At 37.3% G+C, this 19,549-nt stretch overlaps 1 protein-coding gene across 2 annotated transcripts in view; it reads right to left on the reverse strand.

Moving 5' to 3' along the window:
• TBCD (tubulin folding cofactor D) overlaps nt 1–19,549 on the reverse strand; it is a 129,019-nt gene that overhangs the window by 68,642 nt on the left and 40,828 nt on the right. For both annotated transcript variants that reach the window (XM_068413043.1, XM_068413044.1), the window contains exon 15: nt 4,823–4,979. In XM_068413043.1, coding sequence (XP_068269144.1) covers nt 4,823–4,979 — 157 coding nt within the window. The remainder of the gene's footprint in view (nt 1–4,822; nt 4,980–19,549) is intronic.

Consider the following 19,549-nt stretch of genomic DNA (forward strand, 5'->3'; position numbering starts at 1 on the left):
TTTCTAAATAACGATCCATTTATTGATTACCTACACCATCAAATGTCAGATAAATGAAACTACATTCTGACTACCCAACAGTTCCAAATAATTAAGATAGCCAGCAACAATTTAATCGCTATAATTGTATAATAGAGTAGACGTATGTTTTCCTTTTTATTTTTTGTTTAGGTTTTAAACAAAACAGCTCAGCTTCTCAGTGTGCACCTGCCACTTTACAGACAGTAACTTCCACACCCAAGGGGGCAGGAATCAAATTACCTGTATTTCCAAGTTATTAAATTATGTTTAACTTTCCTTATAGGTAAGCTTAAAAAGAGAGCATGCATGTAGAGACTGGGAGAGAAAAAAGTCTCGGTCAAGTAGTGCTTTTATAAAGATATGCTTGAATAGCAACTTCAGTATGTGCAAGTATTTCAAAACATAGTAAGGTTATTCTGCAATAAAAGTGAAGTTTCATCTACTTGGCCAAGAATATTCTTTTTGTGGTCCTGTAGTTTGAATAGATCAGGCAAGGTTTTAGAAACCCGTTTAACTGGACTTTAAAAAAATAAATAAGCAAATGTGAGTAATGTATCTTGTTGAAATATGGATAGGAAAAAATACTGACATGTAAAAATAAGAGCAAGTACTATTAGAAATACTCTCAGGAGTATTTCAGGAGAGTATTTCTAATAATTGCTCTCCATCTTTTTTCCTTTTTTTTCCTTAAAAGAGTGGTACGGCCAGGAAGGAAAAGGGCTGATCTGTGACCTACAGCAATCTAAATTTGCAACTTCAATATTCTGACAATTTCATCACTTAATAACCGCACATTCACAAGAAAGCAGAAAAGAAACAGCTATCAGTGAATATGGAGACAGCTATTGCTTCTAAAGCATTGTCACAAATTTTACTAAAAAAATATTATTTTATGGAGTTTAAGGTGATTTTTCACTAGTCGAAAGTGAAATATTTATGTCCCTTGACTACAGAAAAGACAGAAATCAATGTCTTTCCATTACACAATGATACAACTTTGCAGGCAAGAAAAGCAAAAAAAACCTCCCCACCACCAAATTGCACCTCTGCTTTAATTTGTAACTACGGTCCCACAGTTTGAACGGGCTGTGAGGCAGGACCCAGTTTAAGTAGCGTACTCCTTCCGTATTTTGGTACCCAAGCGAGTTTCCCCACAAGGTACACTAACATGTGCCAAAGGCCACGACACGAAGTAGGAAGGCACGAAGCAGCTCACTGTTTAACTCAGCACCACCTAGTCCCCACCAGCGCGCTTCCTCTACCACGATGACCGCCTTGCCTGTCGAGCCTGAGTGTGGCAACCAGCAACTCACGCTCCAAGGTCAGCGTTCGCTGCGTTCCTCCAGCCAGTTAAACAGCAGTGTTAGACTGTGAACGAAGGATAAACCATCTGCAATTTCTAGCACCAAGACAAAGCAAACAGTTCAGGATCACAATCACTCATTACATTTTTTAAGGAGGTAGTAGCTTTCCTTTCAGGTAAACAATTTATTATTTTTCTATAAGAATCTAATAGTTTGTATTCTTATACAGGCAGATGTTTTTGCTGCGTAATTCAGCTCACAATGAATATTATGTACTTTGTTTCAAGATGCTGAGTTCTGCATTTTTTAAGGGTAGCAACAATTTGCTTGTGGCTAGAAGTATGACTCTTCTTTAAGTAAAACAGTGACACACCTAAGGCTAGATTTAAAAAAAAAGCTGTATGTAATTATCAGCTTGCTGACACAATAGGTGAAACTGTGTGTCATACTGTATTTGAATATTTTTTTTCCACTGTTTCTCTTTGGAGTGGCAATTCCACCTTCAAGAGCTGATTATATTTCGAAAAGGTATGGCCAACAGAACTACAAAGATTAAGTAAAGCCTTTATATAGCATTAATACTTGCTACAATACTGTGCAGCTTTGTTAGAAAACTAAGCATATACAAACCACACCACCTTACAACTGATCATGAGCAATTCTCAGCTTCCCCCCCGCTGTCCACCTTGTGCTTCTCTCCACTCCACCAACTTATTCCAAACAAATGAAGATGTCGTAGCTGGCATAGCCACAGTGTTAATTGGTATTGCTACCATAGGTAGAAGATAACAATTATTTTCACTTGACATTTTCCTAAAAAGAAAAAAATAATTTGTTTCCAGAACAGTCTGAAAGCTAAGACAGGAGCTTCTTCAGAAACATAACATCCTTCATACCTGGCCACAAGTTCCCACTAACAGCTTTGTGACAGTAAAACAAAATACCACAAATCATGTAAAATCAAAACGGTGAGCTTGCATCTAACATATGGAGAACAACATTGTTTTGCACCACGGCAGGGTGAAAGGAGTAAAAGAAATATATTGCTCAAAGCATCATGAACAGAAGAAAAATTCTGATAAATAAAACAGATCAGAATTCTGCTAAGTAGAAGGCTTACACACTCACACTTAGGCTTTTTTAAGTTTCACAACGAACAAGCTTCTTAGACCTTAAAAGAAACCTTAAAGTTGCTCAACTAAGTCAGATGAAGGAAGCAGAGGATTTATTTTCATGAGGCTGCTGACCAAATCTACAAAAAGCACCAGTTTTGAACCAAACTTTAGTACTGGTATGGCTATACTCGTCCTGAAGATTTCCTTGCTGCAAGTATTCCTGCGAGTTTAAAGACAGCAGTAACTGCACAGCTGTTAATAACAGCCTGTTAAGAAACATTTGTTAACACACTGTGCCTTCATTGCTCCCATTACCTGTGCTGGTCAGGTTAAAACCAGGAATACGACCCAAGACGTAATCACATGATTATTTCACGTGCAAACACATCTTTAGGTACCTTTATATCAATAATTTAATTTTAGAGAAGAAAGAAGTAGTCATACATTCTTTAGGAACCTGCTGAGCTAAATAAGTAAGCCTGTGTTTCCAAGCAAGGCTGTTTGGATGAGATGGACACACACAGTGATTGAAATCATTCTGCCAGCAACCTGGAAGCAAGGCAGGCCCTAGAAACAGAACCAGATATCCAGGACCACAAATCACTGTATAGTCTAAACTTTTTTTTTTTCCTTTAGAAGAAGACAATACTAAATGACTACTCATCAAAACGCCTCCCATGGAGACAAAGATGCCTGAGTTGCTACTATCATTGGGTGCACTAAAAGTCTGCCAAGAAACTGTTAGAAGCCACCTCTTTGTGTTTGCAGTGCAAATCACCCATTAAAGACACCTTGAAATGTCAGGCAGTGTGCTGCCAACAAAAAGACTAAATGCTGAAGAGGGAATCCCACAAGACTAGCAAATAGAAGGAAAAGCAAGAGAAGAAATAAAAAAGAAAAAAAAAAAACAATTTGTATCTGCAGAAATATCCTCCATGTTAAGGGCAAAGCTCCACCAAGTTCTAGTCCACCATTGCAGTACAACAGATTTTTACATGAGCATGTTTTGAAAGTTTGACTTTTGAAAGTCTTTTGAAACAGAAACCACTGATTGAAAAAAGAAGTACTTGCATGTGTCTTCGTTCAACTATCAGTAGGGATTAGCACAGTGGTCATTCTGGATTGGGGTACTCTATAAAAACAGAACGTATCAAAAGAGAAAAATACCCTCTCATGTGTTTTTAACTTTAACCAAAACCTCCTATTAGTTATAATAAAAACTCAGCTTTTCAAAGTGGTATGTTACTAAGAACTCAGAATCACTGTGCAGAGCTCAGTGTTTTAGAAACTGGAAGTAATCTTCTCATTTACTCAAAATAACCTTTGAACTGGATGATTTCAAAATGAAAATTATAAATTGTATGGAAGAACCAGAAGGCTCTGAAATGGCTCTTTACAGAAGAGCTGAAGTGTAGTTTATCCTTTTAGACCTAACCTGCTCAACTTGCAAGTTACAAACTGGTCAAATAAAGACATGCTACATTCTTTGCACCATACCCATCCGATGAAGTACCAAAACTCCTGGATCGTTAGAAACAACTGTTGACCTGAAAAGGTAAGAAGTTAACTTCTTCTGTAAATTTTCTCTCTTCTAATATTTCCTGCTCTTTATGACTCCGTAAAGCAACTCCCCAATTTTAAAGTGGTTTGTTATTTCTACCTCTAGTGCACTAAGGTTCCAAATCTTCTTAAACTTCCTGAATGTGTTTTACTGAGCTAACCATGAAGCAGGTGATCAAGCAGACAACAGACGACACAGTCCCCCTCTGCAAAGCCTCCACTACTTTCTCTGAATTTTCTTACAGTGAATTTCTTTTAATTTTTCTTTGGTTTTCTTAAGACAGATAAAACAAAGAAATTAAGGCATCACACTTGATGAGGAAGTATTTAGATGCATTTCAATTCAAAAAGTTAAACTGCACCATACTGCAACAGGAAGAAATTTTAGACTTCAACAATTACACAGAAAGGCAACAGTATTGTTTATGTCGCCATCCCACTAATATTCAATTCTTTACCTTTGTTTAATATATTCAGCATATCTGCTAGCATGACTCAAAGAACTTTATTAAAAATTATCATAAAGAAACAAAAATACCCACTCCTTGGCTAACAACAGAGAGACAACAGAGATCAATGAATTTCATTCATGTTATATGGGACACATAAGCTACTTTTTAAGCATGAAGGTTCTTCCCCAGAATGGATGCAGCACTTTTGGTTAATATCTAATTTTAAATGATAGAGCATTACAGTCCTAGATTATTAAATTCTGTAAGATACAGAATTAGACTACTAGATTAACTTCTAGCTCCTTCCTAATTTTGAATAAATTTTACAAATTAACTGTAAATAGCTCAGTTTCTTATTGCCACAACTTACCTTGAAATCTTGTTAATAAATGGGATCAGTTCTGCAGGATCATAAGCACGAGCAAAGGCCCAGCACACATAGCACGCTGCATCTCTCACGTTGGAACCCACGCTGCATGCCCCCCTCTTCTCGTCATATGTCAGCGCTTTCAAAATGACGGGAACAACTGTTAAATAAAAAAAATGCACAAAGCAACAATTAGGACCATACAACGAAAAGGTCTAAGAGCATTCAGTGATCATTAGAGAAAAGACACAGCGTGGAGTTGTGTGTTCTGAAAGAAAAGAAAGCATGGCTCTTAATATGTGCTAATTTTGAAGTTGATAAGAAAGAAGAATTTTTATTTTAATACACTGTTTCTTTGTCAGTAGCAGTTTATTTTTTTATTCCATTCACATATAAATCAATGAGGATTAAAGCAAGGGGGTTATGTAAGAAGTAACACTGATATCATTTATTACTCAGTGATCATGTTCAAAAGTCAAAAGTAATTTTGAAAGGCAAAATTTTTAAGTGTCTAATTTTTAAAGTACTCAACTATAAATATTACAGCAACACTTATCACTAGAAAAAAATATTTCTTAAGAAATACAGTATTGAAAGTACCATAAAAGAATCACTATCCATCTATGAGCAGGCAACATTTATCACGGTAGAAGTCTTAATATATGACAAATTCTTCTTAATTAACAATGCTTGTAATCATCAATATCTCAGTCTTGAAAGGGACTTAAGTACAGTTTTTGCATGCTCTTAAACCAAAGTGACATGTTTGACATCATTCTTGCATTAAGCAAGTAAGTTGTGATATTTTATTCCCCGTAAAGCTGTTATATTGAGCGACTTCAATGCAGTGTTTTAAGCCTGACCCTATCAGCACCGCCAAACTGCACAGATCATAAAGACAGAGTATGTACAATCCTGCAGTGTAACCTAGAAATGCAAACAGCTTGGCTTTCCTCTCATTTCTGCTTAGATATCCAAAACAACCGTGACGACTACACGCCTCTCCGCTAGCACAGAATGATTTAATGCAAGACCACGAGCCTTTGATGAAGGAAAACAGTATACAAAAAAGGTCTTTTTTTTTTTCCTCCTATCAGTCATGTTAATTATATCAATTTCACCAATATATCAGTTTTCATTAGACAGTGAGGAAATAAGATGGAGATGTTTGCATCCTAAAAAGAAATATGGAATCATGCACTACTGAAAATGCACTTCTGTTGATTCTGATGCCCAAATTTGCAAGTGCCATCTCGTGAGGCCTGGCAGAGAGATTAAAGACAAAAGCAGCTGACAGCCCTCCTGGGAAGGTGCCTTTCATTTCTCAATCAATCAGGCTTATTTGGGGTGGTGGGGACAGGGAGGGACACTAAAACACAGGACAACATTTAACAAACTCAACTAAACCCCAGACTATTAAAGTTACAGTTGACGTGTAACTTGAACACATCAGGGAGTTACAGGAATTGGACAAAACCATCAGCAGGAATTCACTGTGTTTCTGAAGGGAAATAATATACTGTGTATTCTTGAGAATATTCTGTTTCTCCTTACTGACCTAGAAAATCATCCTCGACTGACAGTGTCAGGATCTCTTTAATGACATTTATACTCCAGAATATAGAGCTTCATTCTGGGAGGAGAGGGGCATTACCTGTGTTCATGAAACAAATCACAATCCCCAAATCAACTGACAGGAGAGCCATCCTACCCAAGGCAGCTCCTAGAAACGCACGTATCAAGCATTGTTTCCTGATTTAATGGACAACCTGAGAAACTTGGGACTGACGATGTTTTAGCCCATAAAGTCCTAAAAGCCACAGACCTCACTATAACGTACGTCTCTGTGTGACATTCTGTTGCGGGAGCTCCAGAGGAAATGCAGCTGCGCAGAGCCTAAGCCCAGGCTGAGCACTGGAACCCTGTGGTACCGTTGCAGTGGGACAGCAGCAGAACACAGCTCCTCTTTTATGTTTTTTTTAATCATATTGGGGAAAACAGAGAAAGCAGAGCAGTAAAACAGAAGTAAAGGCAAATAAAGATCCCAGAATCTTATCACAAAGGCCTTATAACACAGGTACTGGTATTATAAGGAAGTGACAAAAATCAGCCTGGGAAACAAGTACATTCACAATTTCACTTTCATGCTTATATCCCCATCAAAACTGCAGAAGTCAATCATGTTTTTCTACAGATAAAAGAGCTTCCAAAAACTTAAAGAAGAATTCTCTTACACAGTTCTAGCAATATACTGCCACAGTTTAAGCAATACTATCTGTATGCAAGGCTCCCTGGAGGGCTTTCTTTTGGCATCTGCAAATCCAGATACATAATTTGAATACATCTCTCTCTGGATGGCATGTCTTTAATACATGAATAATGTCTGTAGAAACAACAGCCTCTAGAAACACCAACAATTTCTCTCTCGATTTTCTTTCTTGTATCAAATTTAACAACTGCATCTTTTTTCCTAAGAAAATACTTGTCAAAAAGTGATCCCATTGAACAAGAAATGGGAACACTGAACTGTATTTCATTAGCAAACTGTGCCTGGATATACATGAGTGGATATAATCACAAAATAATTAAACTTCAATGTACAGTTCATCACTGTATGCCTGCTACTTTAAACAAAAAACAACTGGAGAAGGGAAGTGTTAAAATGCCATTTAAATTAATTTTAAGCTACTAAAGAAAACAAAGCAGTAATTAGAGGGATGGACAAGATATGACTATTAGGAGCACAAGCACTACATGGGGAAAAAAGCAATTCCCATTCAGGGAGAATGATACAGCAAAGATGGATGGATATTTGGGCACTTCCCAGTTCTGAAAGAAACTGCAATAAAAAATCTTTTAAAATGTTGACTAGCTGGTTTTGAAAAATGCTGCATCAACTGATGAAAAAAAATTGAATTAGCTGGTTCTACAGGAACACTAAAACAGACGCCAAAGGCAATTTTGCAAAGCTGCTGCAAATTTCCTTCGGCATGGGGTGATTACTTCAGCTACTTTAGACAGCTGTGAGCACGCTCTCATCTCTCTGTGAACTGAAGGAAATGTGGAAGAAGGACCCACAAGCAGCTCCTCAAATTTGTAGTGTCTGTATGAAAGAAAAAACTCAAGTTTTTTCAATTCAGGGCATTAATTTCCCAAACAGTAGGGTCAATACCAAATGGTACCTGGCTTATTAGGGTCAAAGACAGAGGTGATGCTGCCAGGGGTCTGTAACAGCAGAAACTAAGGAAATGCCAGGAACAGCAGCACTGTTACTCTGAGCAGCTCAAGCTTTCCCCATTATCTCACAGCAGGTTGTTGGACTCACACCTCTTTGATGTCCTACTCCTGTGTCCGGGATTCAAAGCACTGCTGCTTTGAGAAACACCATGACTGCAAGTCTGCAGAGCAAAGGGGGATATACCAAGGTGAAGTGTGCAGCAGTAAGGGCTAAGTAAATACAAATACTACAACAACAACAAAGGAAATGCTGATCCAGTGGTCACCTGTTAAAGTTTTCATGCTATCACGGGTAGAATATCTACTGGTGAACTGCGAACTATGGGAAATACTACATAAAAATTGCTCCTGACAAATGTTTGCGTGTTTGAAAAAGTGGGTCCAGCATTAAATTTCCTGTTGGTATTTAAGAGTTATAAAAACCCAGAAGAAACACTACCAAAAATTCCACGTTTCACTTCATTCTTTACCCCAGAATTCAAACACACACAGGGTTTTTTCTGCTCTGGCTTCCTGCAGTGTCAGAAGAGCTTGGCTGAAGGAAGTCATGAAGGAGCAGTACAGGCAAAAGCATCTGTACAGTTTAGTCCACTGTAACTGAATTATCTCAGAAAAGACTTTCCTAATCCACAGTTTGACAGACTCCGTGTTTGCACTATCTCATGTACACTTTTCATCTTCAGTCTAAACACAAAATACTGTTACATTTTATTGAACATTTATCTCTGATTTAAACTCTTCACATTCATACTCTTCCAGAGCTTTGTTTGATACCCAAAGCAGCAATGAAGTTCAAAGCCATGAAGTCAGATTCTGCATTTCATATCTGTTATGCAATTTCAATTCACCATTATAACCACCTCTCAAACACTCAGTGTGATCACAGTGCTGTACTGCTCTACATTGTTTCATTTTTTTCAGATATGTCAAATCCATACCTAAAATCAATTTATCAAAGACCCCACAAATAAAAAAAGCTTTAGGAAAAAAACTTCCAGAAGAAACTTACTTAAGTTTGGAAGGAAGGAGTCAAATTTCTTTATTTTTGAAATTATGAACATGTCTTTTTTATTTAAAAGTAGGAGGCTGAGAGATACAACAAGGAGAAGAATTCTTACTTAACTTTGAAAGTTACCATTTCTTTCATAGATCTACATTCAAGGTTTGCCATTAAAAACAGCATAAATAGTGTCCACTCTCAACCCAATTATTAAAACAATATCCACCTGTTTAGCTCTGTGAATGTTCAAGAAAATACAGTCACCTTTACCTGTAGCCTAGAGGTATTAATAAGCACCTGTTACACTCCACCCTGCCTTACCTAACAACATAACTGCAGGTTGCAACACAGCCCTTTGCTCAAGCCTTGTGAAGAGAAAGAAACAACTTCTGGCTTCAAAGCATTACAAACACCAGATCTTTTTTCTCATACTGGAGACAGGTTACACAGATATTTTGCTTTTTAAACAGATTTTAAACAATCAGATGCTTAGCACCTTTCATGTGCAGGTGATAGACACTAAACAACTAGTTAAGAAAACTTATGGAAGACGTTGTGTACTGAAAGGTCACATGTACAGAAATAAAAAATACCTCATACTATTCCTTTAAAAAAGTGCTTTTAAAAACACACTTCACACAAACCGAGTGTAACACATGCCATCAAGAGCCCTAAGTTACTTAAACTTCAGATTACCTTTTTTTTTTTAATTTATTGCAATGTTTATCATATAAAACATACAAATACAGCAATTAAGCAAACAAACAAACAACAACAAAAACCTGTTCCTTAGCCTTAGGTTTTGTCTCCACAAGAAAATTGCAAAATTTCATGTCAACCCTATTTCATTTAAAACAGATCTGTTCACTGGATCTCAAGTTAAGAACTGTCTAAATTTAGTTTAAAACCAAAATACGCCACTCTTAAAGCAGACTACGCTGATGTTACCTTTTAGATGTCTTACATTTTTATACGGACCATTTATGCAGAGAATCACAGAACAGTTTGGGTTGGAAGGGACCTTAAAGATCATCTAGTTTCAATCCCCCTGCCACTGGCCTTCTCAATTCATAAGCAATATATTGCAAAACCTTCTATTTCAGAATTATAAAATATAAGAAAAAAATACTACAAAATAATGGATGTCTGCTGTTACTGAAGGAAGTGCTTTACACGATGTCACTGTAGGGGTAGCTAAGAACATTACAATTAATGAATTATGAAGCTTAAACACAGTTATAAGTATCAATACAAAGAATAATAATTTTATTCTTCAAATTTTTCTTCAATGAAACTATCTCATTGCACAAGTGTCCTTCGGCAGGTTCATCCTCTTTGTGAGCCTCAGGCATAAAAAAAAAAGCGTACACAGCCATATCCACAGTATGTCAGCTTCCCCTGGTTTATAACAGTGTATCTACCACCTTCGTTCATATGCTAAAAAAAGAACTCTGGCTTTTCCATGTAAAGAATCTCAGATTTGAGACCACATGCTCTCACATGGCACTCTAACCTCCCTTGGAAAAAGAGGCGGGTCCTAATCGTCACTTCATTAGGGCTGTTATACTAATATTTAATATATCAACACAGATGATTTCAGGTTAGACCCACTATCAGAAATAAATATTTGTTCCGAGTTCCGCCAAACATTTATGATTTGTTCTTATTTTCTATACAAGCTGTCTACTTCAGAATTCACTCTTAAAGGACTATTTCATCCAGAGGATAAATTCTCAAGTAAGGATCAGAAAATGCACGTGCTGCTTTGTCTACCAAAAAACTCTCAAGAGTTTTCTCGATGCTCTAACATTGCACCCTGTAGGGCAAGTGCCTAAAAACTGTCAACACGTGGGCTCTTCTCTCATTCCTGCACCCAAGTCTGACCTAGTTCGGAGTTTGCCAGGGAAGAAGTGAAGAGCATCACAATTCATGCATGCTCAGAAGATACGTGAGAATTTAACAGCTGAAGGTTCTTAAGCTGCCATAACTTTCTCACCACTCTTAACACTGACCCATGCATGTAAGGCTATATATATGCATATCCACAAACCAAATAAGCATTTTCTAACCCGTGACTATGAAGGGCTGTGTCTGTCTGGTTGCAATCTCAGTTCAGTCTCTCACTACGTAATGAATTAAGAGAGTCTTTAATTATATGAACACGTGGTATTTTTTTCCACGGACCTATCTCAGTCAGCACACAGGAAAGACCTGCTCTAGCGATGAATCACAGCTGGGCAGCAAAGGAGATTATTGTCTGCCTCGCTGCTGAGGGAGGAAAATATGTAAGGCAAAGACCGGCTTTCAGGCAGAGAGAAGGGACTGTTGGTTAACTTGGATGCTGCCCTAAAGAACTGCATTCTAACTACATCTCTGCCAAGGACTTACTGTTTGATACAGTCATATTACTTAAATACAGTATTTAAAAGAAAAGGACGCTAGCGCTCATTTCCCAGGTATCTGCTTCAATAAACTAATGGCAGGTTTGCAGGAGTGCTACAACACTGAAATTAGGGTGAGCTTTTGAGCATGGCAAGGGGCCAACGAGGAAGGAGACAGATCCGGGTTTTGGCCAGTCTACCTCAACATCGTTATGTAACGCAGCTATAAAAACTCAACATTTTCAAGCACCCCTACCTGGCTGCATTGGAAGGCCTGCAGCTGACCTACGACAGTACTGATCTACCTTCTGTGACACACAGAGCGCTGAATATTTTGGGGATTCATCTACCCACTCATGCCCAAGGCCATACTAGAGACCTTCACACAGGTTTACAGCTAACAGAGCTCTTCCTTTAACTTAACCAGTAGCAAACTGCAGTGTGAGGACATGAAGAAACAGGCTTATGAAGGAATCGTACTAAGCAAATTAATTACTCTGAAGGAGTATAAAAATTTTGTAAACTTATAACACTGCATCTCAGAAAAGAAAAATCACCAAAGAAACCCCAACCTTTAGGCTAAGGTTGCGCAATACTGAGATAAACCCTACAGTGAAAAAGCTAGAAGCAATTCATTGTCATTTATTCCCTGCTTCGTATTTACACCATTTCCTACTTGCGCTGGGGGAGGGACCTTTCCTGGTAGAGCTTCAGCTATGGCATTTATTCTTGCTCATACCTGCTGGCTAGTGAAAAAAAAAATAATCTGTGCTATTTATAATGCTTCCTTGTTAATTTGAAAACTATTACAATGACATATGCATTATAGCTTTTTAAAATACTATCTTCAAGACCATGCATCATTTTTAAAGTTCACCTGGGTGTTAGAGAAAATAAATTCTTCTGTAACCAGCCTTTCAGGTTTGGGTGTTCTCTATTTTCTACGAGTCCACCTAAGACAGCTAGATCTTTTTTTCATTTCTTCCTGTATCTATGATGAAAAGTACCTGGAATCTTGCCAAAGGCCTCACAATTACCTACCACTACAGAATAGCACATTTCAGAAGCCTGACTTCCTGATGCGTCCTCCTCCAAAAACCCTGGCAGCTGCAAATCAATATCAAGCAACTTATTCTGGAATATGAAAACACAGAAGGTAATCCTTAAAAAACAGAATATGTAAACAAGTTTAAGAAGTTACATAACAGATTTCTATAAGACTCTTTAAACCTTAGTCTAAGTTAAACCTTGTTCTAGAACACACTTGAAAGCAGTATTGTCTATTTTTTGTTAGGTTTTTTTTTTCCTTTTAATAAATGGCACAGTGAAATTGGACAAGCAAAAATGCTCCTTTTCTCATTGTGTGTAGAGTTTTTCAGATTTTGTTTGAGTTTTTTTAAGTATATCAAGCTACATATAAATCTCAGGAAGCACCATTCTCTGCAGTCTCAGATAAAATACACAGCAATCCGGTATCTTATCAACACTCGCAAATATGCAAGCATGCTCTGTACCGAACACAGATAATCTGGTACTACCACAGAGGACACATCCACTCTAACCAAATTAACAAGACATTTGCAACAGAAGCTGAGGGAATTTTAAAACTGCAGACACAGAAGTCATGCATACACAGATACTCCTTCAAAGCCGTAGCATCTGCTGCTGAGACTAGTTGAAGCTATTTTGAAACCTTCTGACAGCACAAGAGACTTCATTTCATACAAACTTTACACCAAAATTATACTTGACAATGGGACGTTTTTAAAACAGAGAAAAAATGTCAGCTGAAATAACCAGCGTTTCCTATTTGAACAATGTGCTTATCATTCAGCAGAAAAAAATATTTCCCTAAGCCACAGTGTTTTTGGATGCTGGCAGCATTGCATCTGACCTCTTTGAAAAGGTAAAATGTCTAGTGATTTTGTCACTGAATCCCAAGACATCATAACCTGCCAAGTCACCTCTTAAATCTATCTCAGCCCCCTCACTAACAGTACTTAAGACTGCAGAGTTCAATGCTCCCTAGTTTCTTACACTTTTTTGTTTCTCCTTTTACTCTGAACGTAATTTATTACCAGAAGAAATAAAGTCTGGTTCTTCACGAGTTGGGGGGTTTCCCCCACTCTCTCTATTTCCACCCTTTCTATTTATTCTTAGATTAAAAAAAATCGAATTCAAGATTTGGATCACTTGCATTGACTCACCAGTATCAGGCTTCTGAATTAGCCATTACCTGTGTATCTCATCAGCATTATTGCCATCTGTTTAAATGTCGCTTTCATTGTCACCACAGTTAAAAAAAGGAGAGAGGGACTGTTGGATTGCTTCAGTTTATTCACTGCGAATGGGCAAGGGTACATAAGAAGGCAAGGAGATCAAAAAGAACATCTTTCTAGCTGGAATCCTCCCAAAACAAGCACCAATTCATTGCAAGTTTAACTCTGCTTTTTTTCCAAACTTCTTACTCTCAGAGAGGCAAATGTTTCCAACCTTACTGTGAACATATCTGGTTTTATAGCAAAAAATAGGATCACACAATGCACAACAAATAAAAAAAAAAAAGCAAGTTATCTTCGACTGTGAAACACTAATAGTCATACCACGGATTTCATTTGAGAGACTTTGTCTGGCTTTAAGCAGAGAAAGTTCAGGCCCCTGGCCATTTAGCAGATATAGCTGCAGCTATTCAGTGGGCAACAAGCCGCTGAGGGAGTTTAACACCAGAACACTTTTAATCTCACCACTGACATATTAAGAACGCCTAGGAAGTTTCATGTTCCTATATATGACACACCTTATTAGCTAGAAAGTTTATACTACGCTGTCATCAAGAGAAATTTTAATAACGTCCTTTCACAGGCAAACCAGAAATTCAAGTAAACTAGGATTCTCTTGTTTGTTTAGTATTTATCCCCACCCAATTAAATAAAAAAAACCCTATAAATAATAGTCTGAAGCCTACAAAACCACAAATACAGCACAAAACAAAAGACGTGAAATCATACTGAAACCACACCGAAATATACGTTTTTGGCCCTAACATACGCTGTACAGTAAGAAATGTTTCATTTAGGAGTGCTGCAATTCCAAATGCAGGAATTCACGCAAATACATAAACAGATCATAAGATTTTAAATGACTTCTGGCCATTTTGCTAAAAAAAAAAGTTTTCCTTACGTTCAAATTTAGCTGCATGATCCACTCTAAAAACAACTGAAATTATACAGCTAAATGGTAACATGTAACTCCGAACTCAAAAACTGCAGTTCAAGAACTGCTGCGTTAATATTTTTTAATGCAATAAAATAAAACACCAGATTTCACTTGCTGGTTTATATTCCTCACTTTTAAAAATGATTTAAATAGTAGACAACATACATTAGTCATATAAATAAATAATTTCATGTTTCAAAGAATAACTGAAAGCTGAAAATATTTTGAGTCTAGCAGTATTCATTATATGCCTCACTGCTCTCTTCATGCGAGTGGCATCACAGCAGCACAACGCCACTTATGCCTCAAAGAGAAACGTGTGGGACTGACTTCACATACACTAGAACAACACATGGCACAACTCAGGTCCTACTACAGAATTCTACAAAAACCAGCTTCATCTGGGTGAGAGAACTGTCTCAGTATCTCAGGCATAAGTCTTGAAATCAAAGCAGAAAAGGAAAAAACATTCTGCATGAAAAACACTAAAAATAATACATTTTAAAAGGCAATTATAACCAGAGCATCAAGTAGAAGCTGAAGAAAGGTACATTTTTTACATCTCTGTTAGAATGACTGGCAATGATAAGAATGACTATTAAAAAGCCCTTCTTATAAACAGCTCATAGTTTTGCCTACAGTCTCAGCTTCTAATGTTACCTACTTCCCCCAAGATGTTTCACTGCCCAAGGGTGAGGATGGGAACCAGAAGGAAGATCATCCTAGTTCCAGGCCAAACACTAACAATACAGGCCACAATAAATACCAAAAAATATGATCTGCAGTTGCTATTAACTGCTGAGCTTTTATTCTTTTCCCATACAAATAATTTGCTCTAGTAATCATGAACAAGTGTCTCACAAACATCAGCAAGGTAATCTGCCCAGACATATCTCCAGAGTCAGGGACTTGAATCATTACGAAAAACAAAGGCATATTTCAAAGGTGTTATTCGAAAAGCATTAAGACTAATGACTATTCATATGGGATAGAAGAAAATAATTATGAGAATATTGTACAAGAATCATGTAATCTTTTGGGGCACAGCGTGAGTTATAGCAGTTATATTCAAATACATTTGCCCCCTTCTGGGAATGCTATGGAATAATCTAGTCCAAACATGCTAATACAGATAGCAAAATCTGTCAATAAATTCAGTTCAAGTGATCAAAGAAAGAAGAAAGGACTTTCTGGAACGTTTAGCTCAAAGCCACGCATCTAGATACACAACTAAGATGACAAAGATAAAAGTGAACATGGCCAGTCACACGATTGTAAGATGTTTCCTTTACATGGCAAGCTCAGCTTCACTCGCTCCACGTCTCTCAGTGTTCAACCTCATGAGATTATTCACATTCACCTATGATCGTTCTTCTTTCTTGGAATAACTAGTTCACGAATTTGTAAGGCACCTCTAGAAAGATAAAAAAACATCATTGATGACTGACAGCCAGTGGACACCCTCCAAAAGCCTTTATCAGAGTTCTGACTGATACGAGGTAAAGTCAAAACAGCAGAACAACTCAGTCACCAGGGCCATTCTTTGTGTTAGAGCAGAAGTTAAGAATTATCTGATCAACGGAGGGGCTGATACCTGACCAGAGCAACACTTGGCACTCTCTCGTACATCTACGGAATGGAGTTTTGAAGTGCAAGAGGAAAATAAAAATTAGGTAAGCAGTGTATCAATAAGTTGTTCATCCCATTTGTATGTATAGTGACATTTTGTTTTCTGTTTAGTGCTAAAGCTGAGCCAAAAAAATTCCTATAAAAACATGAAGAAGGAAGTTTGTAACACTTATAGAATGGCAGGTTTATGCTACAGTAATTAAACATACGAATTCAGCTACAGCTAAGCAACACTTACTTGATACCAAATTTTAAATAGTACTTCAAACAGAGAAGTATATTCTACACCAAAGAAGATATAAAACTAAAGTTTCAGACCTCCAGAGATACAAAAACAATCACATTCAAAAGAAAGCAACTTGGGAAAAAAATATCAATAAATCCAAATTTTACTGTGTCAATCCTGGTGCTCTTAATTAATCTGACTTGTGCTCAGGTAAAGTAAAAAGGGTGCTACTAACAGGTGACTAGGTTCAGTTTATCTAATACTCAGGATGCAAGTATAAGGAGTTAACAACAATAAATGATGAAACAACATCACTGCAATCAAGATTTATTATTTCTAGAAGTATACACAAAGAGGAACTATCATGTTCCTTTTCTGGGGTCTACCAGTTAATTTTCTCCCCCAGATTTGGGTTTTTAATACCATCCAAGCACCAAGAAAAGGAGCATTTCCATTAGCTGTTCTTTTTTTCCAGTTCTACTTCGTTCACAGCTGATTTCAGCTGACCCGACAAATACTAGCACCTTCCAGGAAGTACCTAGATTTAAAACATTATTTTCCTTGGATCAAGGCAGCAACTGGACATCATGTCCCCCTTCTACACACCAGATCAGGGAAGGGGGATAGAGAGAAGGAGGGAAGAAATAAAATTAAAATTCAAATATTGACTGCCTCTTATCCCACTTCAGTCACCTATATTAAAGAAGTCCTTCAATAGCTTCCTCTAGATGCCAGAAATTGCAATTTTCTTTCAAAACAAAATATCTGATCTGATTCTATTCAAGGAAACCTACCTCCAGCCCATCACATGTAAAAAAAGAAACCTGATGGTACCTTCCTTCAGCTACAGACAACACAAAATGATCCACATTTGCAGAAGAAAAATGAGGACAGTTACATAGATTGAGATGGCACAAACTTACTGACATGAAAGAAAGGCTATCCACTACCCAGTGAGGACTACTGAGTAACATCTTCTGTTGAGAAAGCAAAGGACTTTCTTCCTTAGGTCTTTTGAGAGATGTTTCTGAATGCAGACACTACAAGGTGTTTCTCTGCAGGTAGAGTTTTCTAATATACTGCTTTTCTTCAAAACATTTTCCAACTAAATGGAAGAATGGTGGACTACAAACACTCTTATATTCCATCTAAAGCCAAGAGACTTACCAACAACTAGACAGTACACTGCTAAGCTGCATTATAGGAACATAATAATAAAAAATAACTAAAAAAAAAAACAAAAACAAACAAACAAAAAAAAACCCACACAAACAAGAGCCAAAGAGCCACCTTTCTACGCTGAAATTAGTGATTGCTTATAATGTAGGAAAATTTTCCAGAAAACTACATTGGCACAGCAAGGGGAAGGATGGTGATCTGCGTACCTAGATAGGAAAGTAGATACCCATAAGTCACTCCATCGAGATAAAGGCCACACCTTTAAAATTATTTTTAAGACACTGCTTTAGAGACTGATTTTGAAACAACTTTTACCCACTGCCTAAACAGGTTTTATAGTGACAATTTCCTTAATAATTTTCATTCAAAAGACCATACTTTTACCAAGTATAAAATTAATCATACTTCTATATGTAAAAGTTTCAATAATCCATAACTGTCTTATCTATAGAGCCATGGGTGAAACAAGAGGGTCACCATGTTCATCCAGCTGAATTTAACAGTTTTGAATAGAAATTTTAACATCTCAATAACATCAGAATTGGTAGCCAAAAACACGTTTGTTTTTACTTTCAGCAACAGGAATGTTTTTTAGAGAGAGCTAGAACAATCAAAAGATTTTCCTTTTAACAACCCGTATGTAAGAGGTGATTATTTCACTAAACACCTCAGCAATGTCACTAGATGACTGGCAAATACACTCATAAATTTGTAATTTATAAACTCTAACTAAAATGCACCTGAAAGCAAGTACTAGTACTGATCAGTGGATGATCGTTTTACTTTCTCCTTTCACCATTCAGTTTCACAGCTCCTGAGCAAACGTATAGACGTGATAATCAATTTCTTACTGAGGTGACTCCTTTCCGTTTGCAGGATCTGTACATTTGACTGTTGATTATAGGCAAGCTTTGGCAGGTTCCTGTGGCAAGCAAGCTTGGAGTTAGTTCAGTCCCGCCTTCCCAAAGGAGACTCATGAAGGACAAAAAGATTTAAATAAAAATGGAGAGGAGAAGGAAAAAAGAGCAAGAATATTAAAGCTACAAAGGCAATCAAGACAAAATGTCAATCTCTAATAAAAGAGTAAAATTATTATTTTTAAGCTTTGCTACCCCCTGTGTACAGTCAATTCTGCTGCTCACGAGTCACTTCTACGGAAGTTAAATATATTAAAAGCTCAGTATATTACCTAAGCCATTTTTGACCCCACATTGCAGAGTGCTACTCAGAGGAACAGACACTACAGTCTAAAGTAAAACTTGGTTGTTGGAGGGCACAAAAGCGACAAGAGCTCTCTTCGATAGCTTAGATGCTGAGGTAATGCTGAATGAAAGCAGTGGACGCAAACAAATGAATCGTAGCTTCAGGCTGGAGTAATATCAGGTGCATCTCTACACCCCGAGGGCTCAACTCCTACACTTCTTAAGTCCCTCCCCCTGAAACAACCTCCTGCAGTTTCACTTAGAGATCAAGCAGAGAACAGGTACTTCTCTCTCAGCAGTGACAGCTACAGCTTACCTACAGTGATCACCTTGAAGGTTTCAGACATCCATGTATCTGGTAAGTACATTTCTTTAGAGCATTTTTTTCAAATAAAGTGTGTTCACATTAACATCTAAAAAGTAAAGCAGAGGTGTTCATTTTTCAGCTGTCTCAAAAGCCTAGGTTACTCCTAGCAGGTGCATTTACTGCACCAGTTCAAGGTTCCAGCAGAAAGTTTCAACAGGAGAAGGAAATATTTTGCTTTGAGAGAAAAACTAACCCTTGCAAGTTTTTACAATAATTAACTTTTGTTGGTGAAAAGTGTTTTAAGCACCTTTTTTCATACAGGAAGTTAATGTCTTATACTGAAGTACGATAAA

This window comes from Nyctibius grandis, chromosome 15 (genome assembly GCF_013368605.1).
Source record: "Nyctibius grandis isolate bNycGra1 chromosome 15, bNycGra1.pri, whole genome shotgun sequence".
NCBI classification, from domain to species: Eukaryota; Metazoa; Chordata; class Aves; order Nyctibiiformes; family Nyctibiidae; genus Nyctibius; species Nyctibius grandis.